Source organism: Pseudophryne corroboree, chromosome 9 (genome assembly GCF_028390025.1).
Source record: "Pseudophryne corroboree isolate aPseCor3 chromosome 9, aPseCor3.hap2, whole genome shotgun sequence".
NCBI lineage: Eukaryota > Metazoa > Chordata > Amphibia > Anura > Myobatrachidae > Pseudophryne > Pseudophryne corroboree.
In genome coordinates, this window is record NC_086452.1 from 325,429,907 (window position 1) to 325,452,995 (window position 23,089).

A 23,089-nucleotide genomic window follows, 5' to 3' on the forward strand; every position below is an offset into this window, starting at 1 on the left:
AATAAATAACTAACGATATGCTTACACCAGAGGTTCTCAAACTCGGTCCTCAGGACCCCACACAGTGCATGTTTTGCAGGTAACCCAGCAGGTGCACAGGTGTATTAATTACTCACTGACACATTTTAAAAGGTCCGCAGGTGGAGCTAATTATTTTACTTTTGATTCTGTGAGGAGACCTGCAAAACATGCACTGTGTGGGGTCCTGAGGACCGAGTTTGAGAACCTGTGGCTTACACATTTGAATTGCAGGTGTGCCTGTTTGGAAAACCCAGCAAGCTGTAACTGCCTATTCTGGCCACTAGATGTCGCAGTGATACCAATTGTGCGGCGATTCCAACTTTCACGTGATCCCAAGCAGCCGCTCGTCACTTCTGGTCCAAGATGGCCGCGCTGAGGGGGAGTCTGCTGCAAAGTGTAAGAAGGTTTGAAGAGAGAGGGGGGGTTCAAAAACTGTGATAGGAAAGGCGGCACAAGACTCTGATGTGCCTCTGAGTATATTTGCTGTATATGACAGTTTCTGTACCATTCACTCACAGCTCCCTGTAATAGTATCATCTCTGTGTGATGCAGGCAGGAGTAAGCTGTCTTTATCATTTTTCCTGCAACATTCAAGATCGGTTGTTATGTCCAGTGTCATTGCCCATATTCTTACCTCCCAGCCTTCCCTGTGTTAGACATAGAGTCTTCTAAGGGACTAATAGCTGCCTGCTTGTTCATAAACTCATTGTTGTACATACAGTAATTATTAGTATTCTTATTATTCCTATGTTATGTACTGTGGGTCCTTGTGTATATTGCTCAAACCATCATCACTCTGTTTATATTAAAGTGCATTCAACTATTTTAAATGTTATTAATTTGAGATAAAATGCTTAGAAAAAATACATACAAAGGGCGAGATTCAAATGTTCCGTCCTCCCCTCCCGCCCCCCTCATGCCTTCCGGCAGTATTCAAATGTTGCTGCCGATGGGCGCAATATCCGCATTCCAACTAGCAACCCCCAGAGGTAGTGAGCTGGAATGCGCAAAAAGTGACCCGTTTGGACGCCCAGACGGGACTTTTTGCAATCGCGCCCCATGACTTTAGTCAGATTTAGCTGCTAAAATGTCTCTTATGGGCACGATCAGCGCGATAACGGGGGACAATAGAATATCGCCCTGCAATCTCCCGTCACTTTAGACGGGAGATCGGGAGCAAAAAAACACTTGCATCTCGCCCAAAATGTGCTAATGATGAAGTCTACAGCTGTAAAATCGGACCCTAAACTTCATGATAATCTTAACGGTACTGGGGAGTCCCACATGTGAATGACATTAATTATATGCGGTACTTGAGATTCTCACATATGAATGACATTAATTATATACAGTACTGGAGAGTCTCGCGTATGGATGACATTAATTATATATGGTACTGGAGAGTCTCACGTATGAATGACATTAATTATATATGGTACTGAAGAGTCTCACATTAAATTTATACGGTACTGGAGAGTCTCGCATATGAATGACATTAATTATTTACGGTACTGTAGAGTTCCACACTAATTATATATGGTACTGGAGAGTCTCACATAGGAATGACATCAATTATTTATGGTACTGGAGAGTCTTGCGCATGAATGACATTACTTATATATGGTACTGGAGAGTTTCACAATAATTATATATGGTACTGGAGAGTCTCACATAGGAATGACATTAATTATTTACGGTACTGGAGAGTTTCACATTAATTATATACGGTACTGGAGAGTCTCGCGTATACGGTACTGTATAGTCTCACATAATGAATGACGTTATTTATATACGGTGAAAGGGAACATTTTTTTTATTTTTGTTAGGTTTTTTATTTTAAAGAACAAAATTAGGACAAATGTTCTAACAGTAATTACAGGTGTATTTTATTGACTTTGTTACTATCTGAGATCATTTAATTTAGTGTAGTGTAGAAGTATTTGGCCAGATACAGACGTGTGTTCTCCAGTCACTGGGTACTGTATAGAAATTGTGCAGCAAGGCCCATATTTATATGTGGCACAATGTTTGTGCTGTGCTGCTTCACAGTTCTGGGCCCATGTATACAATTGAAGCCATGACACTATCTGTGTGACGTTTGTATGTTACCTGTGTTTACATGGGGTTCTCTCACAGTACAAAAAGGTATCTGGTACACTACTAAGGTCGACATGCATTAGGTTGGCATGGACAAATGGTCAACATTGTAAAAAGGCCAACCTGGCAATTGTCGACACAGGAAAAGGTTGACATGAGGTTTTCTTCCAAAAAATAAATGTTGAACTTTTTCATACTTTACCATCCATGTGGACTACGATTGAGAATAGTAACCTGTGCCGAGCGCAGCGAGCCACCTGGCCTGCAGCATTGCAAGCAAAGCGAGCCATGCAAGTGAACGCGGTGCACTAATTGGGGTTTCTGGTGAGCAGAGCCGGCCCTAACCAATATGATGCCCTAGGCAAGATTTTGGCTGGTGCCCCCTAGCACCACTGCTGGTTCCACCTCTGACCTTGCACCTCTTTCCCAGGTGTTTGTACCCCCTATATTTTAAATAGGAACAGTTCGCACATTTGACGCACAGCCCAAAAAGGGGTGTGTTTTTGCTGGCAAGGGGCATGGACACACAATAGTAACCCCAATTCCAATTACGCCACACAGTACTGCAACTTTATTCACATTTGATCACGCGATAGTGTCCATAATTCATATTACATCCCACAGTAGTATCACTTTACCTTATAAACGTTACTCCTCACAGTAGAGCCCCTTATTCACATTACATCACATTGAATTGCTCCTTATTCACATTACACCACACCCGATTGCTCTTTATTCACATTAGACGACACAGTAGTGCCCTTTCTATAAACAATGCCACATAGTAGAGCACCTTAAACACATAATGCCACACAGTAATGCTCCTTACACATATGAGACACATTATTAATGTCCTTATAAACATAATGCGCCTTACACATTATGACAACCTTTATTAATGCCCTTTTACACATAATGTCCCTTATACATATGATGCACATTATTAGTGCCCCTATACACATAATGACACACATACAGTAGTACCCTGTTACACATATGCCGCACATTATTAATGCCCTTATACACATAATGACACACATAGTGCCCCTTACACATATGTTGCACATTATTAATGCATTTTTACATGACACACATAATGCTCCTTACACATATTCCGAACACTACTGCACAACCAACCCACTCACATGCACACAGCAATCACACTGCCACTAACACTGTGACCTCTGCCTCTGCTTGGATACAGATGTGTCCTCATAAATCTTGCCTCAGTGCTAACGTTGGGCATATTTTTTTTAATGAAAATGCATCTTATTTGCATTGCTATGTGGCTAGGATGCACAAGCAGCTTTTACTGATTAAAATGATATGCAGCATGCCTATATACTGTGTGAGACTGTGGCTGTATCTGCATATGAAATGCTACACACAGAATATAGGCATGCCGCATATCATTTTAATCAGCAGAAGCTGCTGATGCCCCTAGGCATATCAAATGCCCTAGGCAATTGCCTAGTTTGCCTATGCCTATGGCCGGCTCTGCTGGTGAGTTTACAGAGTAAACGACACCAAACTCCCCCACCCACCAAAACTCATGTTGACCTTTTCTGTGTCGACCATTTTACCATGCCAACCTTTTTTACATGTTGACGTGTTGTTTGTCAACCTTTTAGGGTCGACCTATGATCCATACCCATACAAAAACATGGTAATTGGCCTCTGACAAAATTTGTGTGACTTTGTGTGGTAGGGAATAATGATTGTAACCTCCACTGTGGCAGGGACTGATGTGAATAATTGAATATACTCTAAAGTGCTTTGTAATATATTTATTATTTTATTTTATTACCAGTTATTTATATAGAGCACACATATTGCGCAACGTTTTACAGAGAATATTTAGCCATTCACATCAGTCCCTGCCCCAGTGGAGCTTACAATCTATATTCCCTATGTATACACACACGCATGTACATCCGTGCAAGGGTTAATTTTGTTGGAAGCCAATTAACCTAATCAGTATAAATTTGGGTTGTGGGAGGAAAGCGGAGTACCCGGGGGAAACCCACGCTAGCACTGGAAGAATATGCAAACTTCATATATAGGCACTATGGGGGCCATTGCGACCCCGCCGCTTTTGCTGCGTGCAGCGGACTAATACATTGCGGTGGCCACAATGTGATTGACAGTGGCGGGCGTACATGGGGCGACAACGCAGCGTTGTGGGGGTGATGCGAACAGGGGTGGGCCGGGAATGTTTTCGAGCTGGCTGTATGACGTCAGACACAGCCACTCCGGAAAAAAAGATGGCCGCTGATTACCTAACAGCAAAGCCAGGCTGCGCTGCCAAGGGTCAACCTTAGATCCAAAGCATCTGCAATCTAATTGCAGATGCATCAGAGGGCGGCCTTGCCCTGTGCTGGGCAGCCCCCAGCACGTGCAGAAATTAACACAGATCTGGCTGTGTATGATCTCCCGTGAAAAAAAATATTTTTTTACCTGAAAACACAAAGGTTAAGTGAGACTTGTGTCTTTTCGCTGCCACAGCCCCGAAAAGCCGGCACTTATGAGGGATTTTGCTTTGCCTGCAGAGGCAGGTGAAATAAAATCCCAGATAAGCACTGGTAACCCCTCCAGAAAGTGTCCCGTGCCCACTGCAGCAGCCGGGGACTGCAGTGATGGCACCCGGAAGCCAGCTTCATGGACGAAGGACTTTCCTTCTTCCCCCGCTGCGGGTGCACCGGCCAGGCAGGGGTCATGGGGCAAAAATGCCAGAGCACAGGAGCAGCCGTGGGAGCCGATGGCCGATGCACTGATGTAGGTAATGGAGGCCCTGATTAGCTGCGGCTTATTGGGGCTAATAGGATAATACGCGATATCATTACCTGTGGTAATTGAATATCCTCCTTATAGTGTACAATATACACTTTTTGTATTTTTCTTTGACATTTGTCACTTTGTATTTGGACCATGTGAAAGAGGAAAATGGAACACCTATTTATGTATATAAGAATTTATATTGCCTAGCTCATTTGTTTCACTCCTTAATCTGTGCGGCCAATGCATTTTAACAGGAGCAGCTGAGTTGGACAGATGACCTCCCCCTCTGCCACCTGTCTGGAGTGGGATCAGCTACAAACCGAACCTATAACTCTGAAGGGTTGGGGAAGGAGGAACACCCCTGTGAAGACAACTGGTTGAAGTTCAGGTTGGTTTTGTGGTGCTTTACAGGAAACTATTGTTTCAAAGTGGATAAACATTTTTGAGAGTAAAATTTGACCATTTATGTGCAAGGCGGTAGACTTCAGAAGCCCAATTACCGAGAGAAATTTACAGGCCAGGTTTTACGATTGATCCAGATTAATATATTTCAGTGAGTATATTTGTATGTTTGCTGCCATTCTCTTTTCCTAGAAGACCCCTGAGTATATTTGTTTGTTACTGACCAGGGAATGCGGCTTTCAGTGAAAGTACAGTACACTGTGTAGCTCGGTAACAGTCGCAAGTTTCTGGCAAAATGCTAAAAAAAAAAAGTCACAATATTTTCTCATACGTCCTAGAGGATGCTGGGGTCCATTTCATGACCATTGGGTATAGACGGTTCCGCAGGAGCCATGGGCACTTTAAGACTTTTGAAGGGTGTGAACTGGCTCCTCCCTCTATGCCCCTCCTCCAGACCTCAGTTTTAGAAATGTGCCCAGGCAGACTGGATGCACTCAGATGAGCTATACTGAGTTTCCCTGAAAAGACTTATGTTAGGTTTTTTATTTTCAGGGAGAACTGCTGGCAACAGTCTCCCTGCTTCGTGGGACTGACGGGGCAGAAGTAGGAACCGACTTCCTGAAGAGTTTCATGGCTCTGCTTCAGGCTGACAGGACACCATTAGCTCCTGAAGGGAACTGAACGCTAGCCGTGCTTAGATGCTCACTCCCACAGCATGCCGTCACCCCCCTCACAGAGCCAGAAGTCAGAAGACAGGTGAGTGTTAGAAGACAGATCTTCAATCAAGAAAGTGACGGCTAAAGGTAAAGCGCGGCTGGCGGGAGCGCAGAGCGCCATGTTGCCCACACATACACAGGCACTGCAGGGTGCAGGGCACGGGGGGGGGGGGGGGGGGGCGCCCTGGGCAGCAAGAAACCTATGGAAACTGGCATAAATAAGGGGCACAAGTTGCTGAGGCACAATCCTACCCCCGCCAGTATAAAAAATTGCCTCATAAAAGCTGTGGAGAAACACGCCATTGAAGAGTGGAGCTTCCTCCTCAGTCAGCCAGCACACTGCTCAGCGCCATTTTCTCTCTCTCCTCAGGCTGCAGAGACAACGCTGGTCCTCCTCCACAACTGAACAAGTATCAGGGGGCAAAACAGGAGGGCCACAGTGAATTTGGTGCTATATAATTAGCATTATAAAAGTGCTGCATGTCAGTGGGCATTTTGTGTTCACAGACATTGTGTTACTGGCGCTGGGTTGAGAACTGGCAAATCCTATCTGTGTCCGTCCGACAGATTTTACTGTGGGTCTGTCCCCTATAAGTCCCGGCGTGTCTGTGGTGTGGTTGTGCACGTGTGTGACATGTCTGTGGCAGGGAATCTCTTCCTCTGTGGGAGACATGTTAGGGACACAGAGGTGTAATATGACACCAAGAGCCTGACTGGGTGAAAGGTTACATGATAGTGTGAATCACTACTGAATCTCATACAGAAAACTGAATATAATCTGTTGAAGATGTGATTTTTAATAGTTCTGCCTTTCATCCACAGGGACCCCTCTGGGTCACATACAAATTTGCGCAAGTAGTACAAACTGATACCGACACGGATTCCTGTGTCGACACTAGTGATTCCAGGGGAATAGGTCCTAAGTTAGCAAAAAGCATTTAAAACATGTTTTAGCTATAAAGGAGGTGTTAGAAGTTACGAAGCCCCCTCTTTTACCACAAGGAGAGGGTTTACTTTAGTAAAGAAGTAATGTAATTTTCCCTCCACCTCAGGAGTTGAACAGTCTCTTGGAGGGAATCTGATTTAACCTGAAAAGAAATTTCAGATTCCCAAAAGGAATTCAGGCATCTTACCTTTTTCCAAAAGTCACCCCGCATTTTAGACAGGGCTCTGTCATAAAAGAGAAAAGGTGTTTCTCTCTGCGCCTGGAATGGCTTTACTTAAGGAGCCGACAGACCGCAAGTGAGTGAGGTGATCTATTGATGTGGCCAATGGGACACTACTCAGGCCTACCATTGTCTGTGCGTGGGTGAGTAGTGCTATTGAAAAGTGGTCAGAAAACTTGTCATTAGACATTGACACAATAGATGGAGACGAGATACTCCTAACGTTAGGTCATATCAAAGACGCTGCTGCGTACGTACTAGAAACCATGAAATATATTGGTCTCTTGGGATCAAGAACCGCTACCATGGCAGTATTGGCTCGGAGGGTGTTGTGGATTCGCCAGTGGAATGCTGATGCAGATTCCAAAAGAAATATAGAGGCTCTCCCGTATAAAGGTGAGGCCTTGTTTGGTGATGGGCTGGATGCGTTAGTCACGGCGGCTACCGCAGGTAAGTCGACATTCTTGCCTTCTGCTCCTGCACCAGTAAAATAGACATCACTCTCACATGCAGTCCTTTCGGCCCAACAAATACAAAAAGGTCAAAGGTTCCCCCTTCTTTGCAGGTAGGGGAAAAGGAAAGAAGTCCGCAGCGTCTCCAGGATCCCAGGAGCAGAAGTCAACCCCTGCTCCTGCCAAATCTGCAGCATGATGCTGGGGCTCCCTTGTGGGAGTCCGCTCGGGTGGGTGCACGTCTGAAACTTTTCAGCCAAATCTGGATTCAATCTGGCCTGGACCCATGGGTCTTACAAATAGTGTCCCATGGGTACAAACTAGAGTTTCAAGACGTCCCCCCATGCCGATTTTTCAAATCGACCTTGCCAGCTTCTCCTCCAGGAAGAGAGGCAGTAATAACGGCAATTCAAAAATGATGTCAGGATCAGGTCATTGTCCTGGTACCCTTGTCACAGCAAGGAGAAGGTTTTTATTCAAGCCTCTTCGTAGTTCCGAAGCCGGACGGCTCGGTCAGACCGATTGTAAACCTGAAAAATCTGAATCTCTACCTGAAAAGGTTCAAGTTCAAGATGGAATACCTGAGGGTAGTGATTTCCAGTCTGGAGGAGGGGGACTTCATGGTGTCAGTAGACATAAAGGATGCCTACTTGCATGTTCCCATTTATCCTCCTCGCCAAGCTTATTTGAGATTCGCAGTACAGGATTGCCATTACCAGTTCCAGACGTTGCCGTTCGGACTCTCCACGGCACCAAGGGTATTCACCAAGGTGATGGCGGAGGTGATGGTCCTCCTTTGTCAAATAGGAGTCAATATAATTCCTTATCTGGATGATCTCCTGATAAAAGCGAGATCCAGGGAACAGTTGGTGCAGAACATCACACTCTCCCTGTCAATACTCCAACAACACGGTTGGATCATGAATTTTCCCAAGTCGCAGTTGGAACCGACGACAAGATTGTCCTTTTTAGGGATGATTCTGTACACAGAAGTACGGAGAGTATTTCTTCCAGTGGAAAAGGCTCTGGAAATCCAGAAAATGGTCAAACAAATATTGAAACCAACAAGCGTGTCGATCCATCAATGCATTCGGTTATTGGGGGAAATGGTAGCGGCCTACGAGGCCATACAGTTTGGCCGATTTCATGCCAGGGTATTCCAGTGGGACCTGTTGGACAAGTGGTCCGGATCCCACCTACACATACACCGGAAAATAATCCTGTCCCCCAAAGCCAGGATTTCGCTCCTGTGGTGGCTACACAGTTCTCACCTATTAGAGGGACGCACATAAACGTTCTGGAATTGAGAGCCATTTACAACGGCCTTCTACAAGCGGTACATCTTCTTCAAGATCATCCCGTGCAGATCCAGTCGGACAATGTAACAGCAGTCGTGTACATAAACAGGCAAGGCGGAATGAAAAGCAGAGCGGCAATGGCAGAGGTGACAAGGATTCTCCTCTGGGCAGAAAGACGTGTTAGAGCTCTGTCAGCAATTTTCATTCCAGGAGTGGATAACTGGGAAGCAGACTTCCTCAGCAGACACGATCTCCATTCAGGAGAGTGGGGCCTCCACCAAGAAGTCTTCGCAGAGGTGACAAGTCTTTGGGGAGTTCCTCAAGTAGACATGATGGCATCTCGTCTAAACAAGAAGCTTCAGAGATATTGTTCCAGGTCGAGAGACCCTCAAGCATTAGCAGTGGATGCACTGGTGACCCAGTGGGTGTTTCGGTCGGTATATGTTTTCCCTCCACTTCCACTGATTCCAAAAGTTCTCAAAATAATAAGAAGAAAAAGAGTTTGAGCAATCGTCATTGTCCCAGACTGGCCAAGGAGGGCTTGGTCTCCAGATCTTCAGGAGTTGCTCATAGAAGATCCTCTTCCTCCTCGAGAGGACCTACTACAGCAGGGGCCGTGTGTGTATCAAGACTTACCGCGGCTACGGCTGTTGAGAGTCTGATCCTAGTCTGAAAGGGTATTCCCAAGGAAGTCATCCCCACTCTTATTCGGGCCAGGAAAGGAGTAGCGTCTAAACATTACTACCGTATTTGGAGAAAATATGTGTCTTGGTATGAATCCAAGAAGGCTCCTATGGAAGCGTTTGAGTTGGGACGTTTTCTCCATTTTCTGCAGGCTGGTGTGGATGCGGGCCTTCGATTGGGGTCAACCAAGGTCCAGATTTCGGCCTTATCAGTTTTCTTTCAAAAACAATTGGCTTCTCTTCCAGAAGTTCAGACCTTCGCGAAAGGGGTTTTGCACATCCAGCCTCCATTTGTGCCTCCAGTGGCACCATGGGACCTTAATGTGATGTTGCAGTTCCTTCAATCGAGTTGGTTTGAACCTCTACATGAGATAGAGTTGAAGTTTCTCACTTGGAAAGTGATGATGCTTTTAGCCTTGGCATCCGCAAGGTGGTTGTCTGAGTTGGGGGGCCTTGTCTCACAAGAGCCCTTACCTGATCTTCCATGAAGATAGGGCGGAGTTGAGAACTTGCCAACATTTTTCTTCCGAAGGTGGTTTCATCTTTCCACATAAACCAACCTATTGTGGTGCCAGTGGCTACTGACACGTTCACTGAGTCAAAGTCTCTAGATGTGGTTAGGGCTTTGAAGATTTATGTCGCTAGAACAGCTCGGATAAGGGAAAAAGAGGCTCTGTTTGTCCTGTATGCTCCCAACAAGATTGGGTGTCCTGCTTCCAAGCAGACCATTGCGCGCTGGATCTGAGGTACGATTCAGCACGCTCATTCTTCGGCTGGTTTGCTGTTGACAAAGTCGGTGAAGGCCCATTCTACTAGGAAGGTGGGCTCGTCCTGGGTGGCTGCCCGGGGGGTCTCGGCATTACAACTTTGCCGAGCAGCTACTTGGTCAGGGTCAAACACTTTTGCTAAATTTTATAAGTTTGACACTTTGGCCGATGAGGACCTCCAAGTTTGGTCAATCGGTGCTGCAGGGTCATCCGCACTCTCCCGCCCATACTGGAGCTTTGGTATAAACCCCATGGTCATGAAATGGAACCCTAGCATCCTCTAGGACGTATGAGAAAACAGGATTTTAATACCTACCGGTAAATCCTTTTCTCCTAGTCCGTAGAGGATGCTGGGCGCCCGACCCAGTGCGTACTTTACCTGCAGTTTTGTTCAGTTAGTTACACAAGTTGTGTTACATTTGTTTTCAGCATGTTGCTGTAAATGGTTCATGCCTGTTGGTGTGTGTTATGTTGAATGCCATGTTGTGCGGCATGGTTGAGGTGTGAGCTGGTATGATTCTCACCGTTAGTATAAATGTAAATCCTTTCCTCGAAATGTCCGACTCCCTGGGCACAGTTCCTATACTGAGGTCTGGAGGAGGAGGGGCATAGAGGGAGGAGCCAGTTCACACCCTTGAAAAGTCTTAAAGTGCCCATGGCTCCTGCGGAACTGTCTATACCCCATGGTCATGAAATGGACCCCAGCATCCTCTATGGACTAGGAGAAAAGGATTTACCGGTAGGTATTATAATCCTGTTTTCAGTGATTTTAAGAATTCAGCAACTTTGTTCTAGACTCGTCTATATTCAGACCAATTTGTCTTTTTAGTCCTTCCCTCTGTGTGTATTAGACCTTAGATGTGTTCACTTTTCAGCCATGTATTTTGTGCTTCCTGTCCATAGAAATATGCAGACCTTGACAGATTTCCAGTAATGTCTCTCCCTCAGTGTTTGCTACCTCTTAGGGACTCTGGTGGTCCTTCTCACCTTGGTCTCCTAAGCCCCTCTTTATTTATCATATAGGGCCTTATTCAGACACGGACGCAATGCCAATGTCTGCGCAGTTGACCAAAGTCATCATCGGTTGTTTTTTTTTTTCTCCCCCCCCCAAATACTTGGGAAATACTTTTTGAAGAATTTTGTCAACATACAATAGACAATGAACAGTCGGTAGGGGAGAGGGAAGACCAAAGGAAAAAAAAAAGGAAGGAATAAATAAAAATAATAAAAAAATGGGGGAAGAGTACAGCAATGCACATATATGTTATTAAATATACAGATAAGTAGGAATCCCAAGTATCAAGGCAAGGAATACAAAATTAGTTATGTCAAAACCGTAAGTCTAAGGAGGGGGGCTTTATAGTAAGCTAACCAAGGAGACCATGTATCAATAAAGGATAACGCATTGTTATCAACCACACTGGAGAGGAATTCCATATAGTAAGTATCCCAAATGGCCGCAGTAACAGCTGCGATATGGGGAACTGTGTGCGATTTCCAATGATAGCCAATTTTACATTTCATTGCGGTCGTGATATGCCAAATGATCTTCCGTAAAGGTTTTGGTGTCCCAGGAATGGTCTGAGGAAAGAGGAGGAAAAGGGCATGTCTACTCCAGTAATTTGTAAAACCAATCTCCGGATAGTTTTCCAAACCGAAATTACCCTGGGACAGTCCCAAAATATATGGAGCAAGGTACCCTTCAACCCGCATCCTCTCTAACACACGTCTGATGCGGAGGGAAATATTCTACTTAATCGTGTCGGAATTAAGTACCATCGGACATATAGTTTAAATGAATTTCTCTAACGTCCTAGTGGATGCTGGGAACTCCGTAAGGACCATGGGGAATAGCGGGCTCCGAAGGAGGCTGGGCACTCTAGAAAGATTCATGACTACCTGGTGTGCACTGGCTCCTCCCCCTATGACCCTCCTCCAAGCCTCAGTTAGATTTCGTGCCCGGCCGAGGTTGGATGCACACTAGGGGCTCTCCTGAGCCCTTAGAAAGAAAGTATAGTTTAGGTTTTTTATTTTCAGTGAGACCTGCTGGCAACAGGCTCACTGCAGCGAGGGACTAAGGGGAGAAAAAGCGAACTCGCCTGCTTGCAGCCGGATTGGGCTTCTTAGGCTACTGGACACCATTAGCTCCAGAGGGATCGACCGCAGGCCCAGTCCTTGGTGTTCGGTCCCGGAGCCGCGCCGCCGTCCCCCTTACAGAGCCAGAAGCAAGAAGAGGTCCGGAAAAACGGCGGCAGAAGACATCAGTCTTCACCAAGGTAGCGCACAGCACTGCAGCTGTGCGCCATTGCTCCTCATACACACTTCATACTCCGGTCACTGAGGGTGCAGGGCGCTGGGGGGGGCGCCCTGAGAAGCAATAATAACACCTTGGCTGGCAAAAATTCCACAATATATAGTCCCAGAGGCTATTTATGTGGAAAATACCCCTGCCAGAATCCAGAAAAAAGCGGGAGAATAGGCCGCGGAATAGGGGCGGAGCTATCTCCCTCAGACACACTGGCGCCATTTCTCCTTCACAGATCCGCTGGAAGGAAGCTCCCTGGCTCTCCCCTGCAGTCTACAGCAGAACAGGGTAAAAACAGAGAGGGGGGGCACTAAATTTAGGCACTATATATATATATATATATATATATATATATATATATATATATATATATATATATATATATATATATATATATATATATATATATAAAAAGCAGCTATAGGGGACATAACTCAGTTAGTCCCTGCATTATATAGCGCTCTGGTGTGTGCTGGCATACTCTCACTCTGTCCCCCCAAAGGGCTTTTGTGGGTCCTGTCCTCATTCGGAGCATTCCTTGTGTGTGTGCGGTGTGTCGGTACGGCTGTGTCGACATGTTTGATGAGGATAATGATGTGGAGGCGGAGCAGATGCCTTTAGAAGGGATGTCACCCCCTGCGGGGCAGACACCTGAGTGGATGGGCTTATGGAAAGTAATGAGTGCACGTATAGACTCCTTATATAAAAAAATCGACGACATGCCAAATGTGGGACAGCCGACTTCTCAGCTCGTGCCTGCCCAGGCGTCGCATGGGTCGTCAGGGGCTCTAAAACGCCCGCTACCTCAAGCAGACCCAGATGTCGACACTGATACTGACACCAGTGTCGACGACGATGAGTCTAACCTGATGCCCACTAAGGCCATTCACTGCATGATTGAGGCAATGAAAGAGGTGTTACACATTTCTGATATAAATACAGGTACCACTAAAAAGGGTATTATGTTTGGGGAGAAAAAACTACCCGTAGTTTTTCCCCCATCAGATGAATTAAATGAAGTGTGTGAAGAAGCGTGGGCTTTCCCTGATAAAAAATTGGTAATTCCTAAGAAGGTACTAATGGCGTTCCCTTTCCCGCCAGAGGATAGGTCACGTTGGGAAACGCCTCCTAGGGTGGATAAAGCGCTCACACGTTTGTCTAAAAAGGTGGCACTACCGTCTCCGGATACGGCCGCCCTCAAGGAACCTACTGATAGAAAGCAGGAGGCGATCCTGAAGTCTGTATATACACACACAGGCATTATACTTAGGCCAGCTATTGCGTCAACTTGGATGTGCAGTGCTGCCGCTGCGTGGTCAGATAAACTGTCAGAAAATATTGACACATTAGACAGAGACACGATCCTGTTAACCATAGACCATATAAAAGACTCAGTCTTATATATGAGAGATGCACAGAGGGAAATCTGCCGACTGGCATCTAAAGTAAGTGCATTGTCCATTTCTGCTAGGAGAGGCTTATGGACTCGCCAGTGGACAGGAGATGCAGATTCAAAAAAGCACATGGAAGTGTTACCATATAAGGGTGAGGAATTATTTGGGGATGGTCTCTCGGACCTAGTTTCCACAGCAACGTCTGGGAAGTCAGCATTTTTACCCCATGTCCCCTCACAGCCTAAGAAGGCGCCGTTTTATCAGGTTCAGTCCTTTCGGACCCAGAAAAACAGGCGTGGAAAAGGCGGGTCCTTTCTGTCCAGAGGCAGAGGTAGGGGAAAAAGGCTGCAACAAACAGCAGGTTCCCAGGAGCAAAAGTCCTCCCCCGCTTCTTCTTCCAAGTCCGCCGCATGACGGTGGGGCTCCACAGGCGGAGCCAGGTACGGTGGGGGGTCGCCTCAAAAATTTCAGCGATCAGTGGGTTCGCTCACAGGTGGATCCCTGGATCCTGCAAAAAGTATCTCAGGGGTACAAGCTGGAATTCGAGGCGTCCCCACCCCACCGGTTCCTAAAATCTGCCTTGCCGATTGCTCCCTCAGACAGGGAGGCGGTGCTAGCGGCAATTCACAAGCTGTATTCCCAGCAGGTGATAATCAAGGTACCCCTACTTCAACAAGGCCGGGGTTACTATTCCACATTATTTGTGGTACCGAAACCGGACGGTTCGGTGAGACCCATTCTAAATTTGAAATCCTTGAACACGTACATAAAGAAATTCAAGTTCAAGATGGAATCGCTCAGGGCGGTTATTGCAAGCCTGGACGAGGGGGATTACATGGTATCCCTGGACATCAAGGATGCTTACTTGCATGTCCCCATTTACCATCCTCACCTGGAGTACCTCAGATTTGTGGTACAGGATTGCCATTACCAATTCCAGACGCTGCCGTTTGGACTGTCCACGGCACCGAGGGTATTTACCAAGGTTATGGCGGAAATGATGATACTCCTTCGAAGAAAGGGAGTTTTAATTATCCCGTACTTGGACAATCTCTTAATAAAAGCGAGGTCCAAGGAACAGTTGTTGGTGGGAGTAGCACTATCTCAGGAGGTGCTGCACCAGCACGGCTGGATTCTGAATATCCCAAAGTCACAGCTGGTTCCGACGACACGGCTACTGGTCCTGGGTATGATTCTGGATACAGTCCAGAAGAAAGTGTTTGTCCCGGAGGAGAAAGCCAGGGAGTTGTCATCTCTAGTCAGAGACCTCCTGAAACCAAAACCGGTATCAGTGCATCGCTGCACACGGGTCCTGGGAAAGATGGTAGCTTCTTACGAAGCAATTCCCTTCGGCAGGTTCCATGCCAGAATCTTTCAGTGGGACCTGTTGGACCAGTGGTCCGGATCGCATCTTCAGATGCATCGCTTAATAACCCTGTCTCCAAGAACCAGGGTGTCTCTACTGTGGTGGCTGCAGAGTGCCCATCTTCTAGAGGGCCGCAGGTTCGGAATACAGGACTGGGTCCTGGTGACCACGGATGCCAGCCTTCGAGGCTGGGGGGCAGTCATACAGGGAAGAAACTTCCAAGGACTATGGTCGAGTCAGGAGACTTCCCTTCACATAAATATTCTGGAACTAAGGGCCATCTACAATGCCCTAAGTCGAGCAAAAGCCCTGCTCCTACACCAGCCGGTGCTGATCCAGTCAGACAACATCACGGCAGTCGCCCATGTAAATCGACAGGGCGGCACAAGAAGCAGGATGGCGATGGCAGAAGCCACAAAAATTCTCCGATGGGCGGAGAATCATGTACTAGCACTGTCAGCAGTGTTCATTCCGGGAGTGGACAACTGGGAAGCAGACTTCCTCAGCAGACACGACCTCCACCCGGGGGAGTGGGGACTTCACCCAGAAGTCTTCCAGATGCTGGTAAACCGTTGGGAAAAACCACAGGTGGACATGATGGCGTCCCGTCTCAACAAAAAGTTAAAAAGATATTGCGCCAGGTCAAGGGACCCTCAGGCGATAGCTGTGGACGCTCTAGTGACACCGTGGGTGTACCAGTCGGTATATGTGTTCCCTCCTCTGCCTCTCATTCCAAAGGTATTGAGAATAATAAGAAAGCGAGGAGTAAACACAATTCTCGTGGTTCCGGATTGGCCAAGACGAGCGTGGTACCCGGAACTTTAAGAGATGCTCTCAGAGGACCCGTGGCCTCTACCGCTCAGACTGGACCTGATACAGCAGGGGCCCTGTCTGTTCCAAGACTTACCGCGGCTGCGTTTGACGGCATGGCGGTTGAACACCGGATCCTAAAGGAAAAGGGTATTCCGGAAGAAGTCATTCCTACGCTTATTAAGGCCAGGAAAGATGTTACGGCAACGCATTATCACTGCATATGGCGAAAATATGTTGCATGGTGCGAGGCCAATAAGGCCCCAACAGAGGAATTTCAACTAGGTCGATTTCTGCATTTCCTGCAAGCAGGAGTGGATATGGGCCTAAAACTAGGCTCCATTAAAGTACAGATCTCGGCTCTGTCGATTTTCTTTCAAAAAGAACTAGCTTCAGTACCTGAAGTTCAGACTTTTGTAAAAGGAGTGCTGCATATTCAGCCCCCGTTTGTGCCTCCGGTGGCACCTTGGGATCTCAACGTGATGTTGAGTTTCTTAAAATCACATTGGTTTGAGCCACTAAAAACCGTGGATCTGAAATATCTCACGTGGAAAGTGGTCATGTTATTAGCCTTGGCTTCAGCCAGGCGAGTGTCAGAATTGGCGGCTTTATCATGTAAAAGCCCTTATCTGATTTTCCATATGGATAGGGCAGAGTTGAGGACTCGTCCCCAATTTCTCCCTAAGGTGGTGTCAGCGTTTCACCTGAACCAGCCTATTGTGGTGCCGGCGGCTACTAGTGAATTGGAGGACTCCAAGTTGCTAGACGTTGTCAGGGCCCTGAAAATATATGTTTCCAGGACGGCTGGAGTCAGAAAATCTGACTCGCTGTTTATCCTGTATGCACCCAACAAGCTGGGTGCTCCTGCTTCTAAGCAGTCTATTGCTCGCTGGATTTGTAGTACAATTCAGCTTGCACATTCTGTGGCAGGCATACCACAGCCAAAATCTGTAAATGCCCATTCCACAAGGAAGGGGGCTCATCTTGGGCGGCTGCCCGAGGGGTCTCGGCTTTACAACTTTGCCGAGCAGCTACTTGGTCAGGGGCAAACACATTTGCAAAATTCTACAAATTTGATACCCTGGCTGAGGAGGACCTGGAGTTCTCTCATTCGGTGCTACAGAGTCATCCGCACTCTCCCGCCCGTTTGGGAGCTTTGGTATAATCCCCATGGTCCTTACGGAGTTCCCAGCATCCACTAGGACGTTAGAGAAAATAAGAATTTACTCACCGGTAATTCTATTTCTCGTAGTCCGTAGTGGATGCTGGGCGCCCATCCCAAGTGCGGATTGTCTGCAATACTTGTAAATAGTTATTGTTAACTAAAGGGTTATTGTTGAGCCATCTGTTGAGAGGCTCAGTTGTTTTCATACTGTCAAACTGGATATAGTATCACGAGTTATACGGTGTGATTGGTGTGGCTGGTAAGAGTCTTACCCGGGATTCTAAATCCTTCCTTATTATGTCTGCTCGTCCGGGCACGGTGTCCTAACTGAGGCTTGGAGGAGGGTCATAGTGGGAGGAGCCAGTGCACACCAGGTAGTCATGAATCTTTCTAGAGTGCCCAGCCTCCTTCGAAGCCCGCTATTCCCCATGGTCCTTACGGAGTTCCCAGCATCCACTACGGACTACGAGAAATAGAATTACCGGTGAGTAAATTCTTATTTTTCCCTATGTCTAATAGAGGTCGCCGAAGAAACTAAGTTCTGTCTAATCTGTTTCCAAGTGTCAGGACCCATGTGGTCTTGCAAATCATTTTCCCATGTCGCCTCGTGTGGGGCCAATGTGGGTAGATTACAAGTAAGCATGAGGCGATATATTGTTGATAAAAGGCCCTTAGAGGGGGAACGGAGGAAGCACAATGATTCTATAGGGGATCTATTCAAAGAAGTATGCGATTGAAGAGAAGCTAAATAAAAACTTCGTAATTGCAGGTACTGGAAGAAACACTGTGGTGGAAGTCCATATCTATTCTGTAAATCTGAAAATGGTGGAAAGGAACGTAATAATGCTATATCATTGATAAAAAGGTCATTAGCTAACCAATGTTTAAAGACATGTTTATCCATACCTCCGTGGGAATAGTAGGTTATCCCATAGGGGAGGACGGTAAAGAGAAGGTCTTAGTAAGCCTGTCCCAGAGCGAAATGGTGAATGCTATGGATGGGAAAGTAACACAATCTGGGGACCCGTGAGAGCGAGGGATCCAAAGAAGAGTGGAGATGGAATGCATATGAACAAGTTCGGAAAGCCTGGGAAAGATGGGCTGCATAAAAGTATAATTTGATATTTGGAATTCCAAGTCAACCTTCGTTGGTCCCATTATAGAGAGTTTTGAGTCGTACATGAGGTCTTTTGCCTGACCATAAAAAGTGTGAGAATTTCTTCTGCAAATCTAAAAATATATGCGAGGTAATCCGTACTGGGAGAGCTTGAAAGAGGTATAATAGGCGAGATAGGACGTTCATTTTCAAGGCATTGGCGCAACCTGACCATGAAATGAATTGTCCAAACCATTTAAGAAGATCATTAGTTACAATATGAATTAACCCAGGATAATTGGCAATATAAAGCTGAGAATATTGTCTGGTTAGATATCTGCCTAAGTATTTTATATATATAAGTATAGTATATTGTTTTCTTTTCAAATTTGAAGTTGCTTACTAAGGAATCTTTTAATGGGGCTAGAAGGTGGAAGTCTAAAACCTCCGTCTTAGCAGCGTTGACCTTAACATTAGAAATGACACCGGATTCCTGTATAGTTTTAAAAATATTTGGGAGAGAGAGAAGGGGGTTTGAAAGGGTAAGTAATGGTGTGTACACACGGTGATATTTTTTCTTATGATTTTGACTATATAGTCAGAATCATAAGAAAAGTTAGTGCAAATCGCAAGGTGAAAGTCACCTTGCGATCCTGAGCCAATGCGCGGTCCTGCGCAGTCGGCATCGCAACAATAGATAGACTGTGCAAGCAAGTCAATTTTGACTATCTCTATAGAGGAGATAGTCAAAATTGACACTTAGCCAAATTCGCACATAGTCAGTATCGCAAGCACATTCATTATGTGCTTGCGATACTGACTATGTGCCGACCTGGCCCCTGTCGCATAGTGAGAATCGGGCATAGCCCGAATCTCACCGTGTGTATGGGCCTAAAGACCGACGAGGTCTTCTTCTACTGCGCATGCATCAGCGTTGCACTGTGCATATGCCATGAATTTCTTGTGACGGCAGTCGTGTTTGATTAGGACGCAGAGGGATTGGCAGTTACTGTTTGTGTGAGGAAACAGATGGGTTCTAAAACGCATGTTTCGGAAACGTGCTGGAGCCAACGACTGTGTCCCTTGTATGCAGTGGTTCTGACCCCTACATCTTAGTTGCGACAGGCATTCTGAGCAACTATAGGGAGCGTCTTTGCACACAAGCGACGGATCTGAGAAATTGTCTCCATACAAATATTAGCAGTTGCAGCAATTGCAAAAGACACGGTGGCGACAGGCTTTGCGTCCACCTCTGAAATAACACCCATAGTCTTTTCTACATATACAAAAAAGCCTTCTTGGGTAATATTCTTTCTCCCCCCATCTCATCCTTCATTTTCTCTTTCTTCCACCTTACCTTCCTGAATCTCCCTCACCCTCCCTGTCCCCCTTTCCCATCCTCTCATTGTAATGTTTTTTTTATTTTTCTTAAATGAAGCAACTATGCAAAAACTTTTCGGTAGCACCATCGCTCGATCTTGTTTCACCCTGGGTCACTGTTTTGGAGTGTTTGATCACTGTAAACCAGTTTCTAAACCCTCAAGTTTACACAATAGTTCATACTTTAAGGATTTCTGTCTATAGAAGTAGGTGGATCAATTTTTAACCCAGCAAATATAAATTATTTCACCTGTTCATGATTTAAGAAATCCACAAAACATGAGCTGCTGGTGGTACTTGAGGACAGGAGCAGAGAACCACTGCTTTAAACTGATTATTTATTTTCAGTAAAAAGATTGCATAAGCAGTGGTTCTCAAACTCTGTCCTCAAGGCAACCTCACAGTCCAGGTTTTATGGATATCCATGTTTGTGCACATATGGTTAAATTGAAGTGACTGAGGTACAAATTAAGCCACCAGTGCTTAAGTATGGATATCTTTAAAACCTAGACTGTTGGAGTGCCTTGAGGACCGAGTTTGGGAACCACTAGCATAAAGAACAGAGGGGTAGATGTATGATACCGGCACATATCGTGCCGGTATCACTCTTCCTGCTTCGCCTCTTTATCAGGGTGAAGCAGGAAGCACTAGCACTAAGATGTATTAACATCTCGGCTGCCAGAGACTGGGAGTGAAAACACCTTGCTGTGGTGTATGGGCAATGACACCTGCAGCTGTCGAAATCAACAGCTGTCAGAACGGGCAGCACTGCTGACCGTTCTTACATTGCCCTTGCATATCGTCACGCTATCTTTATGATAGCAGCGCCGATAATGACTGGGCACACACTAAGGCTGTCATACACGGGGGGTGATGCACATAAGGTATGCTGATACCACTCCCCCCCCCATAAAGACTTTTCATACATTTACCCCAGAAATAGGCACATTTTTTGTGCTGACATTGTCTGAAAGTACAGAATATTGCAGTATGCAATGTTATTTTGTGTTCTGAGGTGCTATATATATTCTATACAGTATGCGGATAACAGGACGGATCAGATCAAGTGTACACCAACAAATAAAGGTACAGGCACAGGATATAATAAAGTGCTGATATCTTTCATATAAGCATATGACACACATTTTTGTTTGCTAAGAAAGATTTGTCACACAAGGCAAACTAAACTGGCGTTCATATAATCTTCAAAAGGGTGCTACAGTATTCAGCAGTAATACTTAGCCATAATATTATTACAAGGTGCTCACTGAAGTCCTTGCAGGCAAGAGCAGTTATGTATCAGAGAAAAGAAGAAAGAAGACTCCTTTTTTCAAGAGAGCGCCAAAAAAGGAGTCTTCTTTCTTTTCTCTGATACTTGTAAACAAGCAATTACTGACTTCTTGGTGCACCACTAACAGTGGAAATGTAGGGATGCATGGCACATTAATTTACAAATATTGGTTCATACTAATTATATAAATTATTGATAACCAGTGCGTAATCAAATCTGCTTTTCTGTACAGAGCAGTTATGTATAAACACTGTGCTTTCCATCATTGTATTACAGGTCAGTTACCCATTGGCATACGTGATTGCACATGTACTGTATGTTCCATGCAACTAACCAAGCTACTTGTGAGAAGGGTCATTGACTTGCACATAACACAATTTGTCACGGCTTACCATAGGCAACAAGATTGCATAGTGGTTAGCATTACTGTTTCACGGCACTTAAGTCTTGGGTTTGTGTTTCACCTTGGCCCATTGGTCTAAAGTTTGTATGTTCTCCCACAAATGCGTGAGTTTCCTCTGGGTGCTCCGGTTTCCTCCCATAATCCTAAAAATGCTGCTAGGTTAGTTGTATTCTGATAAATAAAGTAAGCCTAGTGTATACACGTGTACGCATACATGTGGCAGGTAATACTGATTGTTAGCTTCAGTGTGGAAGGAACTGCTGTGAGTTCATTATAAATAACTGTAAATGATGCACTTTCAGCTCACACAAATACACAGTGTTTTTCTGTACAGAAAACTATCACTCCCTTTGGCTAGTACTCTTATCCCAGAGGTAGTACAGTTTAAACAAAGTGTTACAATATTCTGCTTTTTGAAATCGGATAGTTATGTGCTATTGTATTAAATGTATACTGTCCCGCCTTAAATTGAACTGCTATTGTGCGGTTATAACTTGCGCTCGCAACTCTACGCAACCTTGTGTAAAGATGCGACCGTGCATGTCTCTACGCCACGTGCGCGCTTCTGTATGCTGTACCGTACCACGTGTACAAACGTGCGTTCGCAATTCAATAAACCACACTATCTCGATCTGTTGTGAGCAATAAAACTACTATCGCTCACTAACACAACACACAATTGTTCCGTACGCTCGCCGGAAGTCACCCACGCGGGCAATCCTCTTTTGAGTATAAACCTAAACGTTTAGGCCGGAACTGCGTTTCGTGTTTTACAATTACACCCTTAACACACTTATTTCAGATATCTATATAGCAAACAAATGTATCCGATTTCAAACAGATCTATAATGACTGCAAACCTATGGCAACAATATGTGAGAATGCATGCAAAGTATAGGTACGCTTTGTGTACGCTTTCATGCCAAAATTACACTCAGATAATAAATGTCTTTTTCCCTGTGTCCTTCGGGTTACACACCAGCACCTCTAAGACTACAGTACAGACGTGGTCTAACAACACAAAAGAGTTTTGAAACGCCAAGTAACAAAGCAAGGTTACTTAAGATGCGTCTCCACCCTTTGTTGGTAGACCAAAGTCTGTTATGGTCTGTGAGTGTGAGATGAACCGGAGGAGCCCCCAATTGTTAAGTTCAATTAACTTTCAGGAAAAGAGCAATACTTTAAATACACAAATGTTCAGGCAGCTGCGACTGTTAAGCGTGTGTGTGTGTAACCCTTATCAAATGCGTACACGTTGCATGCACACGCCGTCACGCTGTAAGCACAAAGTAGCTACACGTGCGTCGGAATACACTTTATAACCCCTAACAGGAAAGGAATGCGACACCAATTGTAATTTAATGTTGAGGTCCAACCCAGCAACAAATATTTGCTCAAAAGGGGGTACAACAAGAAATACAATCACATAAGAGAAAAGGCTGGATACATACGTTTGTTCGCCTGCGCCCCCCGGTTCCGGTGCTCAGTCAATCTGGATA

General features: G+C 45.5%; 1 protein-coding gene across 1 annotated transcript in view; it reads left to right on the forward strand.

Moving 5' to 3' along the window:
• Nucleotides 1-251: 251 nt before the first annotated feature.
• TAB1 (TGF-beta activated kinase 1 (MAP3K7) binding protein 1) overlaps nucleotides 252-23,089 on the forward strand; it is a 249,235-nt gene continuing 226,397 nt past the window's right edge. The window contains exons 1-2 of the mRNA XM_063940500.1: nucleotides 252-417; nucleotides 5,151-5,284. Of these exons, the coding sequence (XP_063796570.1) occupies nucleotides 385-417; nucleotides 5,151-5,284 (167 nt within the window). The 5' untranslated portion in view covers nucleotides 252-384. The remainder of the gene's footprint in view (nucleotides 418-5,150; nucleotides 5,285-23,089) is intronic.